The 27,710-nt window shown below is 41.3% G+C and overlaps 2 protein-coding genes across 2 annotated transcripts in view; one reads left to right on the top strand and one right to left on the bottom strand.

Annotated features, from left to right (window-relative positions):
* LOC119728011 (E3 ubiquitin-protein ligase TRIM71-like) lies at positions 1-1,995 on the top strand. The gene has a single exon (XM_038200092.1). It carries the CDS (start codon positions 73-75, stop codon positions 1,993-1,995), a length of 1,923 nt encoding a protein of 640 aa, XP_038056020.1. The 5' UTR covers positions 1-72.
* A 6,349-nt stretch (positions 1,996-8,344) lies between these two features.
* Positions 8,345-27,710, bottom strand: part of LOC119728010 (speract receptor-like) — a gene marked incomplete at its 5' end in the record, with an annotated part of 28,713 nt that continues 9,347 nt past the window's right edge. The window contains 4 exons of the mRNA XM_038200090.1: positions 8,345-8,364; positions 8,555-8,623; positions 12,491-12,630; positions 15,239-15,324. Coding sequence (XP_038056018.1) covers positions 12,609-12,630; positions 15,239-15,324 — 108 coding nt within the window. The remainder of the gene's footprint in view (positions 8,365-8,554; positions 8,624-12,490; positions 12,631-15,238; positions 15,325-27,710) is intronic.

Below are 27,710 nucleotides of genomic sequence, written 5' to 3'. Positions count from 1 at the left end.
CCTGTTTGTTATAATTTTGAGCTTTTTCAGACACGGAGGTTTGTTCTGTTTTGATTAGGTCACACTTGAAATATGGCGGAGGCTGCAGCCAAAACTGTCTTGGACAAGATCAGTCAGGGGCATCTGGAATGTCCAATCTGTTGCTGCCTTTTCAAGGATCCCAAGATGCTGGACTGTCTCCACAGCTTCTGCCTGAAGTGTCTGGAAGAGATGATGAGCAAACAGAAGCCAGAGGCAGAGAAGATAACATGTCCAGTCTGCAGGAGAGAGACGCAAGTTCCTGAGGGAGGATTGCAGAGTCTTTCTTCGTCTTTCTTTCTTAGTTCTCTTGTCGATGAGGTCAAACAACAGGAGGCAGTAATAGGAGAAGCATCGGCACCTATCGCCACTTGTGACTGTGGAGAAGGCAAGGAGGCCACTTGGAGGTGTCTTGAATGTACTGATAACCTTTGTCAGGAATGCCGGAAAGCCCATGGGAGGGTCAAGTCCACCAAAGACCATCAAATCATTTCATTGGGAGATTGGCAGAAATCAGAGATGCCTCCAGCCGAACATAGAAAACCCATCACCCGAATGTGTACGATCCACACTGACCATCCTCTGTGTTTCTTCTGTGACACATGCGACACCTTGATCTGCTCAATGTGTGTCGCATTAGATCATCGGTCGGCAGAGCACAATTTACTAAAGATTGATGACACTATCAGGTCCTTCCGCAGTGAGGTCGACAACATACTGCAGAAGTTCGAGAAGAGCAGGCAGCACTTCAAATCTACTGAAAAGTCAATCGAACATGCACGAAATAGATTACAAAAGAAACTGGCTCAGGCTCGTAGTGATATTGATGTAAAAGCGGAGGCAGAGATCAGTAAAATCAGGAACAAAGCTAAGCTTCTCACTGACAAGGTCAACAAAATCGGTCAGGAGAGAGACAGTGAGTACGAAAAGGCGCTCCTGCACAACCGTGACCAGATGGAACGCGCAGATCAGACCATCGCCGCAGTAAATGACTTGATGAGTCAAGCCGATGATTTTGAGCTTTTGGAGCTCAAGCCGAAGGTGATGCACAACTTGGAATTCCAGAAGGAGCTCAATTTTGAACCGGTGAATCATGGTCCGTCGTTCGTCGGTGTCAGCTGTCAAGTCGTTGTGAGTGGTGCAGAGCTCGGGGAAGTCTGTGTCAGCGAGAAATGGCAGTTAAAGGAAGTGTTCGGCAAAAAAGGTACCGGTGATGGGGAATTCGACTTTGCCAGGGCTGTTGCAAGTGTCACAAACGGGGACATCGTAGTAACTGACACACATTTGAAACGGGTATCGCTGTTTAGCTCCACTGGTCGATATAAAACATCGGTTGCTCAGGGAGATGCTAGGCATCAGTTGGAAGCTCCTTATGGCATTGCCGTGACCCATGATGATCTGCTTTTCGTCACGGACAAAAAGAAAGTGAAGGTTTTTGACACCGAGCTCCACTTTGTGCATGAGTTTACACCTTCGGCTGACGATGCCGATGAGCTATCAGAGAGTGACCTCAAGGCTGTTGCTGTTGACAGTCAACGAGTAGCAGTCGTTGACAGGGGGAGAAAGGTCATCAGTGTCCACAACTTGGATGGATCGTTGATTGCAAGCATCTCAAATAGCATGGTTGACTTTGACTTGGCAATAAGCAATTTCGGCTGTTTAGTCTTCACAAACTACGAGGGCCAAAGTTTGCTGTGCATCGACTTTAAAGGTAAAGAGATGTTCAGGGTCAAGACATTCATGAATGGCAAAGCTGCTAATCCAACTGGTGTCCTGTGCGATGATGATGAGACCATCTATGTTGCTGTTCATTACGGAAATACAGGAGGCTTTGAAGTGCAGCGATACGATTCAAATGGTGCATTCATAGCAACAGTAGCTCGAGGGTTGTACAATCCGTTAGAAATGGCATTCACTCCCGCTGGCGACGTAGTTATCGCTGACGCACACTCCGTTAAGATCTTTGAGCGGATGTGAATTGCCTGATATGGCCCTCCAAAACACTAACTGAACCGGGGCTAACCTACATCCAATGATTTGCCTTTACACATTACATTAAGTACGCACGGGCTAGGTGACAAACTTTAATGAGCTATGATGTTAACAATTCATTTACATACAGCAAATGACAGCGCACAGTGGTTCAGGAAGTAATGAATAACCAATTTGCGATCACGCGGCGACCTGATTTAACCGTGTGCATACGCAGTAAACAAATGACATATTAGCCAATCGGCACGCAGTACTGTGCGAGAAGAGCTAGCTAGCGGCGAGTTGCACACGGGAACGCGCCGCCTATAAACAATCCAAAATACAGTCGATCAACCCTTCAGATTGATTAATGGTTTATGAATATTGCATAGTTATATACAGTAAAATTTTGAGAATTTCATTCAAATTTGGTTTGAGTATTCACTAGAGTTGACAGCAACTAGCTGTGCAGTTACTTTATGAATAAACTTCGTGAGTGACAGGCAAATAGACCGCCCCGGAGGCCATCTGGCCAAGCGACTCAGCCGCCTCAAAAGCATGTATTGTTAATGGATGTCTGACAGAGTCAGTGTGCCGAAGTGCAAAAGTTGTCGCTTTTTTAGTTTGATGGGTACCTACATAAAATTTTTCCACAATCGGAAATATTTGGTTTCTACAGCAAGTAGACATACTAAATTTACATGGGGTACAGTTACTGTGTTCAGTACCCGTTTCTTTCAGGAGTTGTGGTTTGAGTAAGTAGAGAATGTATGCATTAGCCTGTACCCATCTGTGTGTGAGTACAGCGTGTATTTCAATGCTGGTCGTTTGTATGGAGGATGGCAATTTACTTATTGTAATGAAGACCTGCAGAACATTACCTGTTGTAGTTGAACCAGGGCTATTTACATCTGCTACATTCCTGAAATTATAATATTTACCCAGATTGTAAAACCCGTTCCAAAATCGAATTAACTGGTAACGTTGGTGTGTTATCAGTTAATCTCCCTCAATGTATTTCGGCATGTGCGTGGGCCTATACAGCAGCGTATCCACCTTTTGATGTCAGTGGGGCAACCGCACATCCGCGCCGAAATGTAGGTTTTTTTTCTCCGGACACTTGCCCTCCGTAAAATAAAAAAGTGGGGGGGGGGGGCGGTTGTTGAGCGGCTTTTCTTTGGTGGGATTGATGTCAGAATAACTCTATAAACACTTCAAATCATTGCTGACAAAAAAAAATTGTCAAAAAAATCCGCCAGGAGGGGCAAAGTGCCCCTCCTGCCACCCCACTGGATACGCCACTGGGCCTATAGCATCTTCCAAATGGGGGCGCTCTTCAAAACTTACCATTATTGTGTATACTATATTATTATCTGGACAATTTCCCGGTGCATTGTAATGGTTGTTGAGCGGGTTTTCTTTGGTGGGATTGATTTCAGAAGAACTCTATAAACAATTCAAATCATCGCTGACAAAAAAAATTGTCAAATAAATCCGCCAGTAGGGGCAAAGTGCCCCCCCCCCCACCCCCCCCCCCCCCCCCCCCCCACTGGATACGGCTTTGGGCCTATATCACGTTATGGGGAAGTTTTTTATTGTTAGGCAAATTAGGACTGAGTTATAGGGACTTTCTGATGTCCCCACAGCGTTTTCGGTCCCCACAAATGTGTGAGTCTATGGTGTATTCTCCAGTACTAAAGCTGGAAAGAGAAATCTAGTTATTAACAGTGGAGAAGAGAAAAAGCATTGAATGATTCTTGAACCGTATAACAGTTTTTGCTGACAAACTATTCTAAGATCGAAGGCACCGTAAATTCTTAACATTCAGCATTCAATTCACTAAATGCTAGTTACTAATGCAATGTTGTAAAATAAGGTCGTCACTGTAAGGTAATGTTAAACAATAAAAAATAAGTCCATAACTTCCATGTTAGGTAATATGAAATGTCTTAAATCTAAAATAAAATGTCTTTTAAGACATTTAAGATGTACAAATCTTAATGAACTGTATTTTGCCAATATTCGCTTTTTAGAAGTAAATTGTATATGAAACACAATGGCATGTGACTATGTAAATATTCAATTCAAAGCTTTGTACATTTTGCATGTTTTGTTAACTCCTTGGGTCACAAAACTGATGACCATCACACAAAACATTAATGCAATGTCCATTTTGTGCTTCCGTAGTTAACATGGACGGACTGGTATAGATTGACTTACCACGGCCTTATTTTATTATCAATATTTTCAGTTGGAAATGGTTGATTTACTTGCAGAGACATCAAAGTTTGCTGATTTTTTTCTGTGTACGTCCGGACAAACACATTTAACAGCTAGGCGTGAGTGGGTCTGTATATTGGTCTGACTGGGCCTGGGACATTTATGCACAATGAACCATTTGCCGTATGGCTGTATTCGGAAATAGAAGTACTCGTACTCGGAATACAAGTACTTGTACTCGTACTTAGAAGTACAAATACTCGTACTCGGAGACCTGAACTTGTAATCAGAAGAAAAAGTACTCGTGCTCAGTAACCGAAGGACTGGGCAGTATTCTGTACTTGGAAAAAAGTACTCAACTACAATAATGATCAATAGCGTTTGTATTGTTGGTACTGGAACAGTTATGTATGACATTGGCTTTTTCCCCCTGGTCAAATTTTTTCTGTCAATCCATTTTTTTAATACCTTAGTTGTTAAGGCCAAAAAAAAAAGTCTCCGGTTTCTGGTTTGTGCGCCCGTCGCCATAGCCATGCGCATCGGCAAAATGAAAAAGTTTTTTTTCCAATGAAAGATGATGTCTCAAAACCGCCAAACTCACTGGTTTGACTGGAATCCTGCTGCTGCACAATTTTAACGTGTTTTTAGATGGGGTTATGATCGAGAATAAGCTTTATGTGGCCTCTCTGGTCTCCCATAATATTTGCACTAAGTTTAGTCGGGCACCATTTGCAGTCACCAGCCGACATTTGAAGCAAAAAAAACAGGTAAAAAAGAAAAAAAGCCGCGTCGCCGCACCACTTTTTGGGCAAGCTCCGTACCAGAAACCGGAGCCTTTTTTTTGGGCCTAATATTCTCCTAAAATTTAATCCAATTGTTAATTTAACACCTTGACAAATTCCTTTTTGAGTTTTTAATTCGTTATGTGATCCAGATTGACATTTTCTTTTAAACTAGTTCGTTAATTCAGGATTTAAATTGGTTTTTTTTGCATGTGAAGGATATTTTTTAATAAGACTAAATTACATTTTTGAGAAGTTAATTTTGTTTCCTTGATTTTCTATTTGTTTTGTCCCAGTTTCTAAAAGTAAATCGCAACCTAATCATTTCAACCAGTTGTTTTCTTAGTGAGCCATTTTTTCCCCCCGTTACACACAGCCCAAAAGACAATACAACCACTAAAAAGACTATTCAAGGCTGACAAAGTTCTATGCATGTAGCAACCAACATAGCAACAGCAGTGTATGCACATGCATATTACAGATTTTGCATGATGTGCGTTTCGTTCCCACGCGCTTCACAGTTAGGTTCAAACATTTCATGAAGGGTTAATTTGGAAAAGTGCGAGGAAATTTTCAATCACTTTCAAACAGAAATTAAAGAATACTTTTATGGGATCTCGGTTAAATTAATCAGTGATCTCTAAAAAATAAGCAGAATGTTTGGGTGGGGCGTTATAAAACAAATATTGACTGCTTTGAACTTGTAGTGCAGTGACACTTGTAGTTTCAACTTGTAGTGTAGTAAAACTGGCCTCCCTTGGATCGTCTCAGGAGGCTAGTTTTACCACACCAACCAAAGTAGTCAATACTTGTATAATATCTTCAAGTTCGGGGATTCAAACAAATTTGTTTGTCATTCAATTATAGGGTGCATTCGAGCAGCTCACCCAGATCGACTCAGCTAAAGGCAGATGGGTTTGCCAAGAGAGCTGTGCTAATGAAATGCTCAAAAGTGGGCCATCACGATCCTCACGTGACGTCCGTAGCCGCGGCCGTAGCCACTGACAAAATGCCCTTTTCAAACCGAGTCTTATTTTCAGATTTTCTGCTTTTCCATCAATCGAAATAAGTAGAAATGCCGGGCTGAAATTGTAGCTTCTAAAGTCGCAATGAGATAATAAATAATTATGTTTAGGCTTCAAATAAAGTTGATTTTTGGGTCCACTTGATCTTTTCTGCCATATTAGTCCATTTTGTGGAATTGAACAGCGCATGTGTGTAACGTATTTCCATCAGTGACTCTGCTCCATGAGCAGGGTCTGTGGTGGCTGACCCGGGTGAGCCTCGAGAATGACGTCAGAGCTAATCGAACGGCACGGTGCTACCCTGGGTCGACCTGGTTGAGCTAATCGAACGCACCCTAAGAAAGGAGCCACGCAATGAAAATAAATGCCGTACCTTCATGGCAACGAGTCCTCTCTCTACTAGATTGTATCCTCCGAGTTCTTCCAGTACCTGTCTGCATTCAGGACTCACATGAATCTTGAGCGCTGTTAGATTGTTGGGGGGAGGGGAAATAAATTGTTAAAAAAAGCAAAATGAAAATTGGCGAAGAAAAAAATCCATTTGTTATGCTAAGAAAATCAAATAAAAGCTTCTGCTCAAAAATTCATGAAATTTTTTGTATGATTAATTGAAATTGGGTGCTACCATAGAGATGTAATAAATTACTAGAGCGCTAACTCATGTACAAGGTAATGCCTGCTGGGCACATCCATGTTTGTGCACAAACCTATGGAAAACTCAACATTTTGTACAGCTTTTATACGGCTATTTGCATATCTGCATTTGATTCTATATTGAAGCCGATACATGCAAAACCGAAACACACAATCAGTAACTGAGCATTTCACTTTGCTCTGCGCAAGTTTACACAAATGCGTCTTAATCACAGAAACCATCAAAATCACAGAAAACATGCTTATGCTGTTTACTTATGTTGTAATTGCACCTTGCATTTAGAGTATACATTATCCTAAATCCATTCTGTGTGATTTATTAGGCTCCACAAACATGCACATATGAATTCCAAATGTCTGTACCTTGGATGGCTTCAAAATATCTCCACAATGGGGAATGAGTTAGCACTCTAGTAATGTAATATAGCTCTATGGGTGTTACATACACCCTTTGCCCGATGCAAGTGCGCTGTTGCATTATGTTATTGTTTATTGTAGGATAGATCGGTGTGCAACAAGCACCAGCTTTGGTGCTTGATAATGCAAAAACATCAATTTCAATGAATGCAGGATACCTCTGTTTCTGTGGGCTCCGTGCACCCACTAAGAGGGCGCCCTTTTACCTAGCAACGACGTCCCATGGGCGGGACCACTGATCTCTATTTAAAGACTGGATAGCTAATAAAGAGCCGCACAATGAATGAATTTGACGCCATATTGGTGAGACCAGCTGGTGATCTACAAAGGACAAGTTGCCGTCTTATATAGACAGCATGATTTCTTTTGTAACGTCGCGGCGCGGTTCACTTGACTTATACTTTGACCACCACCACTGACCAAGGCTTACTACAATTTTTCTAACGTCGTGGTTACTTTTATAATGCTGCAGATCACTTTTTCGGCGTTTTTGAAATAATAATCACTACGGAAATGTGTCCCTTTTAGAACATCATAATATGTGTACGTGACCAAAATGCGCGTCAACTGTTGATACAACGTGCGCGTATTTACGCGTAGAACATTCGAATTATACGCGGCCATCTTCGTGAGACCGGGGCAAATTGGTCAATATGCACAGTCTACCGTGTGAATGTTGTATGCATTTCCACTATCCAGTCTTTATATAGAGATCAGTGGGCGGGACACATACATTTGATGCGCGCACACCGTTCGTTGTGTGTGACGCAAGTACACCAGGGGACTATGTGTACACGCAGTGGCCGGGCAATGTACTAGCTTGTGACTAGACTTGTGATGTACTTGTGACTGGACTTGTGATGTACTTGTGAATGGACTTGTGATGTACTTGTGACTGGACTTGTGATGTACTTGTGACTGGGCTTGTGATGTACTTGTGACTGGGCTTGTGATGTACTTGTGACTGGGCTTGTGATGTACTTGTGACTGGACTTGTGATGTACTTGTGACTACACTTGTGATGTACTTGTGACTATAGACTTGTGATGTAGTTGCGATCCATCATGAGTATCTCGACTACAAGCAAAGACAATGATCTTACCTGAGTGAATACCGATTCGGAGTTTGAGTTTCTCCTCTTCTTTGTGCGGCACGATGAAACTACTAAAGCCCTCCAGCAGATGCCATGCACCGGAGGCGATCATACCGGCATGACGGTTGCCATTACGGAGCGGTAGGCCGGAGACCAGCATGTAGGCATCGCCAATGGTTTCAACCTTTGTAAGACGTTATCATTCATTATTGGTTAATTTTGCTTTCAGATATAATAGAAAACATGTTTACATCTTTTTTTTGTCTTAATGTAACTTGGAACTATTAGCTAATAGCACATTTTAACGTCCTGTGATTTAAATTTTGTTGCAAGTTTGGTTTTAAACAATCTGCTTGGTTATATGGAATATTTACCTTGTAGACGTCATAGTTGGAAATGATGGCGTCGAACAGCGTGTACAAGGCATTCAACAAGTTAACGACCTGGCAAGTTGAGAACAAGACGTTAATGGTGAAAATGCGGGGATAGGTTTGGTTTGCAGTAATTTGAGATGACAATTTGAAAAAAATTGAATACACTATGCTGCTTTTCAATTTTGTATTTGTATATTGGTACCTATAAAACTATACATGCAACTATATTTATGCAATGGAAAGGCGTATATGAAAAGGTGGTTTAAGAATACATTTAGACCTTTAAGTCAAAACCATAGACGAAATTGCCACACAATTGAAGCCCCAAATCTAACTGAAGAAATCTCATGCATCTCATACATGTACTTGGCCTTAAAGCTACAGTCCATCATTTGCAGCTATCCAAAAAGTAACTGATGTAATTATTGTTGAAAAACATACTCAGTTGAAAGATAGTAAGGGGACTAAACTCCCTGTGAGATTCTTCTTTCTGGCAAGCTGTCATTTTGAAGAAAACAACAAAAGAAGACCTTTCCAACGGTGTGTCTAAAGATGCACCGTTGGAAATTTCCGTTAGTAGTTCGTTTTTTTTTATGCGGCGAAGTGCGTGCAAGCGTTGACACAACGCACACACGCGCGCGCGCGGTTGCTACACGACATCGTGTAGCTGCAATCGGCTCAGTGAGAACATGTCTCGGACACTGCATTCAGGCCCAATTCAAAACATGATTCAGCAACTTTTCATTTGAAATTGAGATCCTAGAATGCTGTTTTTCTCGGAATATACAGCTGAAGCTGAGCTGAAACTTCATCAAGTTAGTTGTTTAGCACCCTTCTTTAGATTTTGAGCACATTTGTTGCTTCAAACGAACAAAATGCACAAATTACAAATGATGGACTGCACCTTTAAGTGCATGCTTAGCCAGGCCCGATCATAAACCTATGGACTCCATCCATGAACACAGAGGGCGCTTTTTGACAACTTTCGTGAGTCCTAGTTGGCGAGCCACATCGCGTGCACATACTGCTGCGTGGGCATATGGCGCGAAATACGCAAGATAATTTTTTTTCTGTATTTGCACCAACCCGTAGCTTTTTCACGCGAGCGTCAGCTGCAATGCGTTTGAATGTAACAATAATAATGTGGTGCTTAGCGCTTTATATCAAAGGTCTCAAAGCGCTTCACAATTATTACACCTGTTCGTCAGGCCATGAGACCAGTTTTTGCAGCAGCTTGAGATCAGCGCCTTCTGGTCTCTACCTTCATAGGTACCCATTTATACTCCTGAGTGGAGAGAGGCAATTGTAGAAAAGTGTCTTGCCCACGAACACAAGCACCATGTTCCCCATCAGGGTTCGAAACCACGCAGTACAGCACGAGTCGAACACCGTACCATTGGACCACAGCGCTCCACAATGTCCCTCCCATTGGTCTCCCCCAACTCTCCCGTTATAAGCGTCGAGGGGTACCTGTGCACAAAGTCTATAGGCTGGGGCTGGCATGTGATGACAGCATACGTTGTGGATTTTCGCTGCAGTTGGACTTTTAGTCAAACTTCATGTAAAGATTTTAGTGGCGCGGAGGTTGAAAACCTGACACAAATACAGGGCGAGTCAAAAAAGTGGAACCAACCCCAAAAAAGTGCATTTCAGAATTGAAAAAAAATGTGCAGTGCCCGTCTAAAATGTGCATGTTCGGGAAGCGCAAATTGCTATGCCGCTGGTATTGGTTGCATGCTTGCAGGGTTTTTGATAGCAGCTCGTGCGAACAACGCACGCGATTCAATGGTGTTGTTTTGACAGGATGAACGCACACTCATGTCAAAGTTTGTGCCAAGTTTGAAGTTGTTTGGGCGATTGGTTCTCGAAAAAGCTGCAAAAATAGCACAGATATTCACCCCTACTGGACAATGGTATCACCCTGCAGAAAGGTTGCTCAGTCGACCGCCTACAATGGTCGCTCAGTCGACTGCAAAAAATAATGTGCCCGTGCAGCCACCACGTACGTGTACATAAACGGAAACATATGGTATGCAGTGCTATTCACCCATACTGGACAATGGTATCTCCCTACAATGCATGTGCCCTTCCTTTTTCCAGTGTTGCGTCATATTGAGCATGCACGCTTTCACTTAACCCTAAAAGGGCCGGGGGGGGGGCGGAATCCCCCTCAACAATTTTTCTTGCGACCCGAGCCGTTATGACTTTTAGCCTCGAGCCTTGCGCATCTTTTGATACATAAAAATGTTCCAGCGCTATGCACCGTGCAAATTGAATTTTCCCGTATACGTCGTGTACACAGAGTAGAATTGCCATTCGTACATATGAATAGTTAATTAGCCATAATTCCAAAACCCTTTGACCTATAGACATGAAATTTCTTGGGTATGTTTATGAAGAGTTGCTCTATGCATGTACTGAGTTTCAATTTTTCGTCACTCCGATGGCCGAGATCTTGGGGGGGGGGGGAATCTGCCCCCCCCACCTCCCGCCCCTGAAATATGGTAAAAATAACCCGGCCCTTTTAGGGTTAAACATGACGTAACAATTCCAAAGGCTGGCAGTGCGCGCGTGGTGGTCTAGGCTATAAATACTGCCGCATTTGCCTCAGAAAATCTTGCTTTTTTGCAGCTTTTTCGAGAACCACTCATCCAAACAAATTCAAACTCGGCACTGCACACTCTGGAGTCCCGAGCAATACCATTGGCGGATCCGGGGGGGGGGGGGGGGGGGGGGGGGGTTGCTACGGGGCGTGCCCCCCCCCCCCCCCCCCCCGCCAGGACCAAAATTTTGTAAAATAAGGCCATTTTTCACTCGAATGAGCCGTTGCGCCTCCCCGGCATGAACCTCTCCGGATCCGCCACTGAATACACCGGCCGATTTTCAACTTCATACCGTGTCCCAGGCGCGGTTCTACGGGGGGGCTGGGGGGGGGGGGGCCTGTAGCCCCCCCCCCCAAATTTTGTCTAGCCCTCCAAAAATAAATGCCGTAAAAAAGTTGCATTAGCAAAAAAGAAGGATTGTGATTTACATGCAAACAGTCTCCCCCTAAAAGAAGAAATAGCCGTGACAAGGGTGCATTCGTTAATATAGTGTGAATAGGATTTTATTGGTGCTGCCCATTGAAAATATGGCATGAGCCCCCCCCCCCCCCCCCCCCCCCCCCCCCCCCCCCCCCCCCCCCCCCCCCCCCCCCCCCCCCCCCTATTGATTTTCGGAGGCCTAAGTGTCAAAAAAAAATAACCGGTCCACATTTCAGCACACTTCCCTGAAAAAAATTCTGGATCCACTGTGCTAGCCCCCCAAAAATATTTGTTCTAGAACCGCGCCTGCCGTGTCCGGTTCTGAAGATAATCAAAATACAGACAGACAGACATTTCCGGAATTATAGTTAGATATACAACATTTTGCTTTTGCTGTAATTTTCAGAAATGGATGGATTTCGGGGTTAGTATTTTTAGCAAATATTGTTACACTGAGCGGTTTAAAGTTTTATGTTCATAGATGCTGGGGGGAAAAAACAAGAAAAAATGCTGTTCTTGTAGTCTGGTTCCCTGACCCTACTTTATATGAAACGGACCAATTTATAGATGTCGAGGAATGTTCAGGTCAGGGAACCAGACTAGCTGGTTTGTGGACTAACTCAATTTGGTGAATTAGGGGCAGTATTTTTTTTTAAAAAGTCATTTTTTTTCCCCCAACGATGTTCAGCCGACCATTGTTGGAAATGGATTCAAAAATTCCACTTTTCTTAATGACATCACACCTAAATGGTTTCATAGGATGCTCGAGAGAATATTATTCACTTACACATTACAGTCAAGTGATATATTTCGTAATAATATGGCAGTTTTTGTTTTTGGATGTTTGCAAATGTTGTATAATTACCTTTAATTTAATTTCATCAAGCTAGTTTGTATAGTTTCTTTGACTTACGTATCTGCCAGTTCCGAAGAATTGAGCGAGTTGAACAGTATCCTTGACGTTCCATGCCCAGTTCTTGTACACATAGGTCTTCTTGACCGCCTCGTATGCCTTGATGGCCTTCTCGTCTTCATAGGTAGCCCAGCCGAGAACTATGACAAACAAAAACCCACAAGGACGAAAAAAACAACAACCGTACAATAAATAACGGCAATACTGGTGTAGTTTAGAAAGTCTACAAGAGTTCGAAGTTTTGGCGATCATGTAACTTGAGAAACTCTAGCTTGGGAAACCCCCTAGCTTGAGTAACTCCAGCTCCAATGCTCATCAGGAATTCGACATAGAGCTGGAGCTCAAACTATGTTGTAGATACTAGATTCTAAGAGGCTTTAACAAAAGGGGCTTTCTGTATCTGCATCACGACAAAAAAAATCCCAAACCAGATTCCATTAAACACAATAAAACATCATTAAACACAACATTAAACACTGGAATCGCCATCTGTACCTCTACGGGCGACTATTAATCACCCTATACATGCTCGAATCGTCATCAGTACCTCTAGGGGCGACTATTAATATCCAAATATCCCTAATATCCTTTTTAAAAGCTTAATTATCTGTCCAGAAATCAAACTGGAATGCGTTCTAGGGTCCTTCAGGCATCTTTCCAGCAAATTTGAAGCAATTGCATAGTTTTTTGGCCAAAATTTAAAAAAAAAAACCAAGAAGGGGTTAGCCTTACTTTTCTACTAAAATTTGGCCCCCCAAAAGACTTTTCTCCAAACTATGCAGACATTCTTTTCAAAGTAAGAGGAGTATCAATAAACATTCAAATACCCAATATCTTAACGCTTTTGGGCAAAAATCATAGATTTTGAAGAAAAGCAATAACATTTTTGACTGATTTCACCTCCAATTTTTGTCAAAATATTCTTTTTAAAAGCTTATCTGTCCAGAAATCGAATTGGAATGTGTTCTAGGTTCCTTTAGGCATTTTTCCAGCAAATTTGAAGCGATTTCATTTTTTTTTGGCCCAAATTGAAAAAAAAAAACAGCAAGAGGTTAGCCTTACCTTTTTAATGAAATTTGGTCCAAAAAAAATACTTTTCTCTAAACCATGGAGAAATTCTTTTAAAGGTAAGAGGAGCATCAATCAACATTCAAACACCCAATATATTAGAGATTTTGGGCAAAAATCATCGAGTTTTGGATAAAAACAACATTTTTGACTGATTTTATCGGAAACTTTTGTCAAAATATCCTGTTTAAAAGCTTATCTGTCCAGAAATCGAATTGGAATGTATTCTAGGGTCCTTTAGGCATCTTTCCTGCCAAATTGAAGCAATTTCTTTTATGGCCAAAATTGAAAAAAAAGACCCACTTTTTTTAAATAAAATTTGGCCGAAAAATGACTTTTCTCCAAACTATGCAGAAATTCTATTAAAGGTAGGAGGAGCATCAATTAACATTCAAACACCCAATAATTATATTAAAGATTTTGGGCAAAAATCATCGATTTTTTGAAATAAAAAACAATAAAATTTTTGACTGATTTCACTGCGAACTTTGTCAAAATATTCTTTTTAAAAGCTGATCTTCATAGAAATCGAATTGGAATCCATCTGGCAACTTTGAATTCCGAATGTGAATAAACCAAAACAAAACAACAAAATGGCTTCGTAAAAGGATGCTGTGCATGTTAATGGTGCAAATCGAGGACGAACACGTGCAATATCATCGATGCATTGAGGACAGAAACCAAATCGAGGACTCCTCGGTTTGTTGGAAAACGTGTACAAAACCAATGAGAGCTGTTGCGAAAAAGTTCAGGTAAAAACAAAGGAAAAGTAAAGAGGAACAATTGAAAATCCTCCATTTACACCAGTGTCTGATTAAGTTTTATTTTTTGCTGTATACATTCTCACGTTACACATCTTACTTCTATGCCAATTTATAAAAATCTGTGCGTCCAAAATTGCTAAAGCTTTATTTATAAAAGTGAATAATACCCGAGTCCTCACATTCTACTATTTGCGTTTGGCAGCTGCACACCTCATATTGCATTAGTTAACACGGGTCAATTTAAAGTTCGTGTCTAGTCACGCTTTTTTGTATAATAACAATGCTGATTTTGTTCTTATCAACACCATAACAATTCAAGTGTCATCTTTGTTACAAATCTATAAAAGCCTTGCTTCTTCTTTCAACTTTGGATTCTTGAACTAGACTGATATATTATAGTTTACATAGTAATTTTCGATGTTGTATACATTTCTTTTTTGGGGGTGAAGTTTGAATACAAGTTAATACCAAAGTAGCGACTCTCAACAGCTTGAACTCAAAGTGTGTTTGTTTGATGAAAACATTTTTTAGATTGTTTGATGTCATTTTTGTTAGAACTTCTACATGGTAATAGATTATCATACGACTTCAAAATACTTCAGTCTTTGTAAATAAGTGACTTGATCAAAGTTAATTATTGTACAAGTGCGATTAAACCTTTTTTTTCTTAAAGTTGCTAAATAAAAGCTGTTCTCGTGAACAACAAAACTGTTGGTGAACACAAAACTGTGTGCTAATTTGAATTTGTTGTTAGCTTTTTCAAATAGACCTACACACACTGTGGTATAATTTCTGGCTCAGATTGATTGCTGGTTATGGTTTTTGCCTCTTTACAAATAATTACTGATCTAAATGCTATTTAGTGGACTTTGTAACTTCCGTTGCAGATGATGTTGGGATAATGCTAGATATTTACAAGTTTTGTTTGGGTGGTTTGATTCTGTCGATCTTGTAACTTGGATCCTGTCCCTCAAGCCAGTATGTCAGGATTTCACCTTTGCCCTGAAAAAAAAGAGAAAGGCACAGGTCAGAGATTGATTGAAACAGTTGTCTCTTGTTTCCTTTGAAATATGATGGAATTGATAATTTGCATCGGTGAAAACTAAAGGTAGGGTAGATCATTTGTCATATGTGCATTTTTGTTCGTTTGAAGCTGAACAAAAGTGCTCAATATCTAAAGACGGTAGCGTAACAACTTGATGAAGATTTAGCTCTGTGAATGCTGTGTATTCTTCAGCAGAAACAATATTCTAGGGTCTCGATTTCAATTCAAAAGTTATACTTTGAATTGTGCCCAAAATCAGCATCCGAGACACATTCTCATTCAGCTGATTGCAGCTACCCAATGTCACGCACTGAACCAATGAATGATATGTATGCACGCATGTGTTCGTCGTGTCAACACTTGCACGCACCCATTCAGGGATTCGCCCAATTACAAACCAACTACCTTACCCCTAACATGTGCTATTTCTCTACTGCAATCGGTAACAGTCACTTCAATTGTACGCATGAATGAAACGTGGGGTATATATTTCCTGATTTTTAGCTTTATATCTTGGATACTTTAACACATCCTCGTTTCCAGTTCTTATTTTTAACCCTCCTTTTTTTATTTTCATAACTTTCAAAATGTAAAATCGTATTGGTAGGCATCTTAACATGTATACATGTATACATGCATCAGGAGTTATAAAAACACATGCAGTGTTGATATTTGTGCAATGTCCATTTTGTGCTTCCGTAGACAGAGTTGCCTGTTTGAACTGTGACCTTGAATCAATGTCATTTTCAGTGCTTGTTCGTATTGTTCGTATGTGGGTCTATATTGAACTTGAATAAAGACCATGATCGTAGTGTTCCTTTGTTATGGTACTGTGTGACACAAATAGCGACTGGTTTTGCTTGTGTTGGGTAAAGGAATGTAGCTGTTGTTGCACCATTCATCTCATGAGGATAAAGTATAGGCCTGACATGTACACATTATAAGCCTAAGGTTTACAACTTACAAGTTGATGGTAGTTTTGCCATACTTTTTTTACATTTGGCGGAAGTATTATGTTTGTGGTGGAAAACTTCAGCTAACTGTTGATCCAGTTGAAGTAGGTGAGTTCATTACATACAGCATTTTGGCTGGATTTTGCACAAGTCTTTTCTTTTCGTGCGTTCGCTTTGTTTTTGAACATGTTAAATATAGCCTAAAGGCCTACCAGGAAAATTATGCATGAGATTTGAAGGAATGTTCAGCATTTCAGTGCATGTGATGAGTGAGTAGGTGATGTTCCTTCCCACCTAGTCCGAGTAACTTAGATCCAACTTATCGCCTTTTTTAACATTTGGACATGGTCTGGTGATCGCCAGACCATGTCCAAATGTTACAAAGGTGATAAGTTGGGTCCAAGTTACTCGGACTACTTCCCACCAACGTTTGAAATAAACATATGCTTTTAGAGAAAAACATACTGAATTCTCTTTTCTGAATCGAAGTCTGAAATCTAAGTCTATATCTAAGGTCCTGTTTTACATTAGGGCCTATAGTCCCATTTTATTATTTTTAACTCCCAATGAGTTAGCATGCAGTCAATATATACAAATGAATCTCCTGTTACATTCAGATTTCCAGGCTGGTACGGTGTGCGGTAAAAGAAATGGGGGCATAGGGGTGTGCACTTACGAGCAGTAAAGGAACCGGGTACCCTATTGAAAAAAATACGGGTTTTCGGATACCCGTTAAAGAAACCCAAGCCAAACATTCATATCAGGGAAGTTGTCCAGTCTGCAGGGGAGAGACGCAAGTTCCTGATGGAGGATTGCAGAGTCTAGCTTCGTCTTTCTTTCTAAGTTCTCTTGTCGATGAAGTCAAACAACAGGAGGCGGTATTAGGAGAAGCATCAGCACCTACCGCCACATGTGACTGTGGAGAAGGCAAGGAGGCCACTTGGAGGTGTCTTGATTGTAGTGATAACCTCTGTCAGGAATGCCGGAAAGCGCATGGGATGGTCAAGTCCACCAAAGACCATCAAATCGTTTCATTGGGAGATTGGCAGGAATCTAAGATGCCTTCAGCAGAGCAAAGCAAACCCATCACCCGAATGTGTACGATCCACCATGACCAGAAGTTGTGTTTCTTCTGTGACACATGCAACACCTTGATCTGCTCAATGTGTGTCGCATTAGATCATCGGTCGACAGAGCACAATTTGCTAAAGATTGATGATACTATCAGGTCCTTCCGCAGTGAGGTCGATAACATACTGCAGAAGTTTGAGAAGTGCAGGCAACACTTCAGATCTACTGAAAACTCAATCAAACATGCACAAAAAAGATTACAAAAGAAACTGGCTCAGGCTTGTAGTGATATTGATGCAAAAGCAGAGGCGGAGATCACTAAAATCAGAATCAAAGCGAAGCTTCTCACCGACAAGGTAAAAAAAAATTGTCAGGAGAGAGACAGTGACTACGAAAAGGCACTCTTGCACAACCGTGACCAGATGGAACGCGCAGATCAGACCATCACAGCAGTAAATGACTTGATGAGTCAAGCCGATGATTTAGAGCTTTTGGAGCTCAAGCCGAAGGTGATGCACAACCAGAGTTGTAACGAGTCACTGATTTTTGTGACTCGAGTCGAGTCGAGTCATTTTAAAGAAGTGACTCGAGTCGAGTCGAGTCATTAGGTCAACAAGGTCGAGTCGAGTCGAGTCGAGTCACAGAGTGTGGTCGAGTCGAGTCGAGTCGAGTCAAGTATTTAGCTCGAGTCAATTCGAGTCACAAATATTTGAACACTTAATTACAATAAAAAGCAACAAACACAAGAGAGAAAGAATACAAGTCACCAGTCTATTACGGAAATCCAAAGACATAAAGTATGCTGTATGGTACCCAACCAACAGTTTCCATTGCTAGCTCACGTCACAGATAAGAAGATGTGAAACTTCGGTCTTATAACTGGTTTGGCTTCGGGTCTAGATTTTGTTGTTCGCTGATCGCTGACAATGTTAAAACCTAATTGCATTATACAAAACTGTTTCTGATTATTTAAAGGTGGGCCCGTCCGTATCCATTTTTGTGTGTGAAATCGGGACATGAATTTAGCCAGCGTTCCACCAAGAACTTCAAAATCGCCCGAAACCAATGATGAAACCACGGATTGAGAAATGCGTTTTAAGTCTGGTTCCGGGTTTAGCATTACATGCTATAGAACCACAAGGTGGGAGTCCGCGACACGGTGTATGTTTGTTGTTTCATTATGGAGGAAGGAAACAGACTGCCGCTGTATATAAACGTACATTATTCGCGAACATTAACGTGATGTGAACAAAAACTGGCAACGGGAACGGCGCAGCGTAAGTCATTGCAAATATTTTTTGCAAGTAAATTTTGCTTTTATTTTGGGACTCGAGTCTTATTAGCCTTCCTCGAGTCGAGTCGAGTCATTCTGATGAGGGACTCGAGTCGAGTCGAGTCATTTGCTCGCAGTGACTCGAGTCGAGTCGAGTCATTTACCCGTCGGGACTCGAGTCGAGTCGAGTCGCCAAAAAATGTGACTCGAGTCGGACTCGAGTCGAGTCATTGACTCGAGTCATTACAACTCTGTGCACAACTTGGAATTCCAGAAGGAGCTCAAGTGTGAACCAGCGAATCATGGTCCGTCGTTCATCGGTGTCAGATGTCACGACGTTGTGAATGATGCAGAGCTTGGGGAGGTCTGTGTCAGCGAAAAATGGCAGTTAAAGGAAGAGTTCGGCAAAGTAGGTACCGGTGACAAGGAATTCAAATTAGCCACAGCTGTTGCATGTTTCAGAAACGGGGACATCGTAGTAACTGACATAATTTTGAAACGGTTATCATTGTTTAGCTCAACTGGGAGGTATAAAACATCGGTTGCTAAAGGAGATGCTAGGCATCAGTTGGAAGCTCCTTTGGGCGTTGCCGTGACCCATGATGATCTGCTTTTCGTCACGGACAAAAAGAAAGTGAAGGTTTTTGACACTGAGCTCCACTTTGTTCGCGAGTTTACACCTTCTGCTGACGATGCCGATGGGCAATCAGAGAGTAACCTCCTTGGTATTGCTGTTGACAGTCAACGAGTAGCAGTCGCTGACAGGGGGAGAAAGGTCATCAGTGTCCACAACCTGGACGGATCGTTGATTGCAAGCATCTCAAATAGCATGGTTGACATTTACTTGGCAATAAGCAATTTCGGCTGTTTAGTCTTCACAAAGCACGAGGGCCAAAGTTTGTTGTGCGTTGACTTTAAAGGTAAAGAGATGTTCAGGGTCAAGACATTAGTGAATGGCAAAGCTGCTAAGCCAACTGGTGTCCTGTGCGATGATGATGAGACCATCTATGTCGCTGTTCATTCTGGCAAATTCGGAGGTGCTGAAGTGCAACGTTACGATTCAAATGGTGCATTCGTAGCAACGGTAGCTCAAGGGTTGTTCAATCCGTTAGGAATGGCATTCACACCCACTGGTGACGTAGTTGTCGCTGACGCATACTCCATTAAGATATTTGAGCGGATGTGATTTGCCTGACCGCTGTACTTGAACCGGGGCCAACTAATACATCCTATGATTTGCCATACAAGGCCCCGCAGAACATGACATGTTGTAGTTGAACCAGGGCTATTTACATCTGCTACATTCCTGAAATTATAATATTTACCCAGATTGTAAAACCCGTTTGAAATTGAATTAACTGGTAAAGTTGGTGTGTTTCAGTTAATCTCCCTCAATGTATTTTGGCATGTGCGTTGGCCTGAGTGGGCCTATGGTGTACCTCCATGGGCGTAGCAAGGTTATGTTTTTTATTGGGGGGGGGGGGGGTTTAACAATTTCTTGAAAAGACACTTGGACATCTGAAACGTCATTTTTTTTCTCCGGACACGGAGAGCATCTGTAAAATCAAATAGTTGGGGGTGGGGGGGGGGGGGGGGTGGCAACATCTGTCGATGGGGCCGCTGTTGAATACCGACAATTATGCACTCTTAGGTCAATGTATCATGCTTTTCAGTGCGTTACAATCGCGAAATTCAAAAAAAGGCACCCGTAATGGCCAATGGCACATAAAAGGGCAAACTTTTTTTAAAAGGGCAGTTGTTCAGACAAAATGGAATTGTTAACAACAGAAGGCCACTCTTTACAAATATTGGGGGGGGGGGGGTTAAGGGCTGGTGAAAAAGGGCATTTGAATAAAAAGAGCTGTCGTTACAAAATTGGGGGGGGGGGGGTAAATGTTTACCCCCTTTCCCCCACCGGCTATGCCTATGCTCTCCAATAATAAAGTCAGAAAGAAAAATCCAATTATAAACAGTGTAGAAAGAGGAAAAATGTTAAATGTTTCTTTAACCATATGGCAGTTTTTGCTGACAAACTTTTTGAGATTGAAGGGACCATAACTTTTTAACATTCAGCATCCAATTCACAAAATTGATTTTACTACTGCAATGTTGTAAATTATGTTCATCACTGTACGTAATGCTATAATAATAAAAAAGTCCATAACTTTTATGTTATGTAATATGAAATGTCTTAATCTTAATTCATTTTGTAGAAGTACATTGTATATGAAATAATGATGTGCAAACCCGACCCGAAACCGAAACCGACCCGACCCGAAACCGACTTCGGGTCGGGTCAGGTCGGTTTGTCCATCTTTTCAGTCGGGTCGGGTCGGTTTCGGTTTTGCATTTTCATTTTCGGGTCGGGTCGGTTTAGCCATCTTTTGAAAAAAAAAACGAAATAAACCGAAATAAACCGAAACGTTGAGAAATTTAGGTGATGCAATATTATTGACAGTCACTGTGACCGCAGCCCATTGTGGTGTGGCCAACGTGCGCACTATCAAGTTCCTAAGGTATTAATTTCTCCAGTCGAATGGGACTGACAGTGAAATAGATACATTGTAACAGTTTTCATGATACTGCGTGAGGATACTCTGCGTTTGTCCAGTAAGCGGAGTTACTCTCGATCAACCCACTGAGTATGACATAGAGAGACGATGGTTTTGCAAAAGAATTCATGCCACGTGGGTAAGGGCAGGCACAAAAAAAGTGATCATTTTGTCCAAGCATTTAAGGTATTCGTTTTTTTTTTGGTTTTTATCGGGTCGGGTCGGGTCGGTTTTACCTTATTTTTTGTCGGGTCGGGTCGGGTCGGTTTGAGGGAGTTAAGATCGGTTTCGGTTCGGATTCGGTTTATATCTCTAACGTTTCAGGTCGGTTTGGCCTGGTCAACCCGACCCGATGCACATCATTAATATGAAACACAACGGCACGTGACTATGTAAATATTTGATTTGCATGTATAAATCCTTGGATCACAAAACTGACGACCTATCACACAAACCATTTGTGCAATGTCTGTTTTGTACTTCCATAGTTAATGCAGACAGACTGCATGATTGAACTCTGAACTTGAATCAATAGCGTTTGTATTGTTGGTACTGGAACAGTTATGACATAGGCTTTTTTCCCCCTTGTTTAATTTTTTTCTGTCAATCCATTTTTGTATACCTTAGTTTTTCTCATAATATTCTCCTAAAATGTTATCCTATTGTTGATTTTCTCCTTGGCAAATTCCTATTTGAGATTTTTACTTCGTTGTTTGATCCTGTTTAAGATTTCTTTTGAAGAATATGTTATTTAAGGATTTAAATTGTTTTTTGTATGTAATTGATTTTTTGTAGGATTTTTTTTTCTTCTAATGAGACTAAATTAAATTGAGAAGTTTATTTTGTTTCCTTGATTCTGTTTCTTCTTTGTCCAAGTTTCTAAAAGTAAATCGTGACCTAATAATCATTTGAACCAGGATTTTTGCTCAGTGAGCCATTTTTCGCCTTTATACACAGCCAAAAAGACAATACAACGACTAAAAAGACTAGCATGTAGCAACCAACATAACAACAGCAGTGTGTGCATATGCACATGTGTTTTGCCTGTTGCGCGTTTTGTTCCCTCATATGCTACAAAGTTAGGTTCAAACATTTCATGAATAGGTAGTTTGGGAAAAGTGCAAGGAAATTTTCAGTTACATTCATATTGAAGTTGATGTACGTTTGCAAGAGATTTGGATTAGATTATTAAGTTTTCTCTCAAAAACAAGCAGAATCTGTGGGTGGGGCACTATAAAAAAAAATATAGACTGCTTTAAACTTGAAGTGTTTGGCCTCCCTCGGTGATCCATGGAGCATTCTATCTCCCTGGGTGTCACCTCAGGAATAAAGAACGCTGTATGGATCATCTCAGGAGGCTAGTTTTACCACACCAACAGTCATTTGTGCATTTTCCCATTTGAAGCAACAAAAGTGCTCAAAATCTAAAGAGGAGTGCTTAATAATGACCTAATTAAGTTTTAGCTCTGTTAATGCTGTGTAAAAATCAGAGGAAATAATATTCTAGGATCTCAATTTTAATTCAAAAGTTGCGGGTCACATTTTGAATTGGGCCCAAAACCAGCATCCGGGACACATTCTCATTCAGCCGATTGCCGCAGAGCTATGTGTGTCAAACATTGAACTTACAAATGATAGCAATGGCGTACGCGTGTGCATCGTGTCAATGCTTGCACGCACCAATTCACGGTTTCGCCTAATTACAAACCAACTACTAGCGGAAATTTCCAAAAATGTGTCATTTGACATATTTTTGGAAATGGCCTTCTTTTATTCATGTCTTCACAATAACAGCGTAATGTCAGATAAAGAATAATTTCACAGGCTGTCCGACCAGTTGTACTAAGGGTTGCTTTTCTGTTTTTTATTTTTGCTGTAATGAACCTACTTGGGTCTCGATCATTTGTGCCTGGACTCTGATGTTCTTTAAATATTGGGCTATTCTTGTGTCCAAGATTTAACAAAAAGCCAAGCCACCTTACCCCTACCATGTGCTATTTTTCAAGTGCAGCCAGTAACAGTCACTTCAATAGTACGCATGCATAAAACGTAGGGTATATATTTCCTGATTTGTAGCTTTGTATCGTGGATACTTTAATACATCCTCGTTTTCAATTCATATTTGTAACCCTCCTTTTTCCACTTTCATATCTTTCAAAGTATAAAATCAGAGGCCTATTTGCAGTGGCGCACCCAGGAAGGAGGGGGGGGGGGACTTTTTCCCTCACGATTTGACCTTGATAATAAGTTATTGGCCATTTTTCGAGTAGTATAATAGGGGTGAAAGTGGCGCCACAAACGTCAAAAAAGTCCCCCATCCCCAAAACCCAATTTTTTTAGAAAAAAAAAAATTGTGAGCCCCCCAAAAGCCAAATCATGGGTGCACCACTGCCTATTTGTAGGCATTTGTCCAGCGGATATGTGAAAAAATTGTGCACTTTTGCATAAAAGCGAGAAACTTGGCACAGATGTTCATATTCATACGAGAAAATGTTTTAGATGTGGAGCCATCGCAAATTCACACTTGTAGGGGCGTGGCATCACTTTAAAAAAGGGGGTGGGACTCATCATGCCCGCAGTGAAAACGGTTGTTCCCACTTGTCAAAAAGCAGGAAACTTCACAAAGACATAATTATATAGCCTATAAGTGTTTCAGATTCGGAGCCACCACAAAAGTATCTTTTTGGGGGCGTGGCAGCCATGTAAAAAAAGGGGGGTAAATATTATGTCCACCTTGGGAAAAATTGTGCTCATATTTCATGAACGAATAAAACGTCCCACAGACATTTATACTCATGAGGGGAAAAAATCGAGATGTGGAGCCATCTCGAACACACCCTTTTAGGGGCGTGCCAACAATATTAGAAAAAAAAGGGGGCAGGATTTTCGTTATGCCCACCATGGAACCACTGTTCCCACATTCATAGAGAAATGGAACTTTTCCACAGCCATTGACATTCATGAGAAAAAAGGTCCAGATGTGGAGCCATCGCAAACACACCGTTTTAGGGGCGTGGCAGCCATATTGAAAAAAAGGGGCGGGGTTCTCATTATGCCCACCATGGCAAAAATGTGCCCACATCTTATAAACGAACGAAGCTAATTCCCACAGACGTTAATATTCGCGATAAAAAATTTTCAGACGTGGAACCATCGCAAACACACCCTTTTAGGGGCATGGCAGCCATAGCAAAATGGGGGGGGGGTGAGAAGTCATGATTCCCCTATACAAAAGGTGTGCCTCCCTTTTATAAACAGATTAAACTCCACACAGACAATATATTCATGAAAATCTTTCTTTTTTCGAATGTGAAGCCATCACAAACTTACCCTTTTAGAGGCGTGGCATCCATTTTTGAAATGGGGGGTACTCAATATGCCCACCGTGGAAAATTTTTACCGCTTTTCGTATAATAAAATCCAAAAAAGGTGAATTTGCAATGGCTCCACATCTAAAAAATTTTCTCGTATGAATATGAACATCTGTGCCAAGTTTCACGCTTTTATCCAAAAGTGAACAATTCATCGATATTTTGTCACATATCCGCTGGACTATTAATAATAGGAGTTATAAAAATGCATGCAGTAGGTTGCCTGTTTGAACTGTAAACTTTAATCAATAGCATTTACAGCATTGTTCACGTGTAGGCCTATATTGAACTTGTGTGACAAAAACAGCAACTGGTTTTTCCCAGATTGAGTAAAGGGAGTTGGGCTGTTGTTGCACCATAAACTGCATGAGGAATAGGCCTGACATGTACACGTACAAGCCTAAGGCTTACAACTTACAAGTTGATGGTAGTTTTGCAATACTTTTTTTTTACATTTGGTGGAAGTATCACGTTTGCTGTGGAAAACTGTGGCTAACTGTTAATCCAGTTGAAGTAGGTGAGTTTTGGCGTTTTGGCTGGATTTACATGGTATTTGCTTTTTGTGCATTTCGCTTTGTTTTTGAACATGTCAAATATAGCCTATAGGCCTACCAGGAAAATTATGCATGAGATTTGCACGAATGTTTAGCATTTCAGTGCATGTGATGCGCGAGTAGGTATGTTTGTTATAAACATGATGCTTTTGAAAAATATCAATAATTCTATTTTCTGAGTCGAAGTCTGAAATCAGAGTCTATGGGCGTTTTTGAAACAACTGGATTCGGCTTAAGGAGATTTTAGGCTCCACCTTCTGGAAAACCAGCTACATTTTGGTGCCTGTTATGCTTCAGGAACATTCAATCGGTTGATGTGAAGCCAAAAGCAGAAAAGAGGATTTGTCCAAAATGTTTGATCTGCTTTTCTGATAGCAGAAAATTAGAAAAATGCATTTTACAAAAACGTCTGATCTGCTTTTCTGCTATTTTGATAGCAGAAAAGCAGATGTCCACTTTTGAACCGCCAGTGAAGGGCAACAAGTAAAACTTGCTTTTCTGGTAGCAGAAAAGCTGAAAACTTAAAAATGCGTTTTAGCAAAACGTTTAAATCTGCTTTTCTGGTAGCAGAAAAGCAGAAATGTAGAAAAATGCATTCAAACAAAACGTTCAATCTGCTTTCCTGCTATTCTGTTAGCAGAAAAGTAGATGTCTACTTTTGAACCTCCATACCATATATCCATGTATTAAAGAACAGTAAACAGCGGCTGTTAATTTGTAACTCCTAATGAGTTAGTGTGCAGCCAATAAGTCAGTGTAAATACAAATGTATCTCTTGTTACATTTAGGCTGGTGTGCCGTAAAAGAGATGGGTTAGGTCATAGGGTTGTGCACTAACGGGTAGTAAAAGAACCGGGTACCCTATTGAAAAAAAAATAGGGGTAGCCTATTGAAAAAAACTTATGGGTACCCACGTACCCGTTATAGAAACCAAAGCCAAAAATTCAAATCTGGGATGTTGCTGTACAGATTGTTCATAAAGGTTCTCATGATAATACTACCACATCGGTGCGGCAAATGAGAACTGCAACTTTCACAAGCATCGTAAAATGTGAAATTGGTTTTGGCTTTCCATGTATCCTGTTTTTTCCAACATACATTCGGAACTTTTTTCAATGATTGAGAAGTTATGTAATTTGCAGAGTTGGTTACAGGTACTCGATTCCATGATCTGGAACCAGTTCCTGACATTAATGGTCGGGTACTTGGGTACCCAGTTCCGATGCACAGCACTAAGGGAAAATCACCTGTTTGTTGTAATTTTGAACTTTTTCAGACACAAAGATTTGTTCTGTTTTGATTAGATCACATTTGAAATATGGCAGAGGCTGCAGCCAAAACTGTGTGTAAGATCAGCCAGGGGCATCTGGAATGTCCGATCTGTTGCTGTCTTTTCAAGGATCCCAAGATGCTGGACTGTCTGCACAGCTTCTGCCTGAAGTGTCTGGAAGAGATGACGAGCAAACAGAGGCCAGGGGCAGAGAAGATAACTTGTCCAGTCTGCAGGAGAGAGATGCAAGTTCCTGGTGGAGGATTGCAGAGCCTTTCTTCGTCTTTCTTTCTAAGTTCTCTTGTTGATGAGGTCAAACAACAAGAGGAGGTATTAGGAGAGGCATCAGCACCTACCGCCACATGTGACTGTGGAGAAGGCAAGGAGGCCACTTGGAGGTGTCTTGATTGTAGTGATAACCTCTGTCATGAATGCCGGAAAGCGCATGAGAGGGTCAAGCACACTAAAGACCATCAAATCACTTCATTGGGAGATTGGCAGAAATCTAAGATGCCTCCAGCAGAGCATAGCAAACCCATCACCCGAATGTGTATGATCCACACTGACCAGAAGTTATGTTTCTTCTGTGACACCTGCGACACCTTAATCTGCTTAATGTGTGTCGCATTAGATCATCGGTCGGCAGAGCACAATTTGCTAAAGATTGATGACACTATCAGGTCCTTCCGCAGTGAGGTCGAAAACATACTGCAGAAGTTTGAGAAGTGTAGGCAACACTTCAAATCTACTGAAAAGTCAATCGACCATGCACGAAAAAGATTGCAAAAGAAACTGGCTCAGGCTCGTAGTGATATTGATGCAAAAGCGGAGGCAGAGATCACTAAAATCAGAAACAAAGCAAAGCTTCTCACCGACAAGGTCAACGAAATCGGTCAGGAGAGAGACAGTAAGTACGAAAAGGCGCTCATGCACAACCATGAACAGATGAAACGCACAGATCAGACCATCGCGGCAGTAAATGACTTGATGAGTCAAGCCGATGATTTCGAGCTTTTGGAGTTCAAGCCGAAGGTGATGCACAACTTGGAATTCCAGAAGGAGCTCAAGTGTGAACCGGTGAATCATGGTCCATCGTTCATTGGTGTCAAATGTAACGATGTTGTGAGTGATGCAGAACTTGGGGATGTCTGTGTCAGCGAGAAATGGCAGTTGAAGGAAGAGTTCGGCAAAGAAGGTACCGGTGACGGGAAATTTCAATTCGCCACGGCTGTTACATGTTTCGTAAATGGGGACATTGTAGTAACTGACACATATTTGAAACGGTTATCATTGTTTAGC

The sequence above is a fragment of the Patiria miniata genome, unplaced genomic scaffold, assembly GCF_015706575.1.
Source record: "Patiria miniata isolate m_02_andy unplaced genomic scaffold, ASM1570657v1 HiC_scaffold_20, whole genome shotgun sequence".
Classification (NCBI taxonomy): Eukaryota; Metazoa; Echinodermata; class Asteroidea; order Valvatida; family Asterinidae; genus Patiria; species Patiria miniata.
The sequence above is the reverse complement of the archived record's forward strand: the minus strand, read 5'-3'. Positions and strand labels throughout refer to the sequence as shown.

Coding starts and splice junctions, on each gene's coding strand:
- LOC119728011 (XM_038200092.1), top strand. CDS start 73: ATGGCGGAGGCTGCAGCCAAAACTGTCTTGGACAAGATCAGTCAGGGG.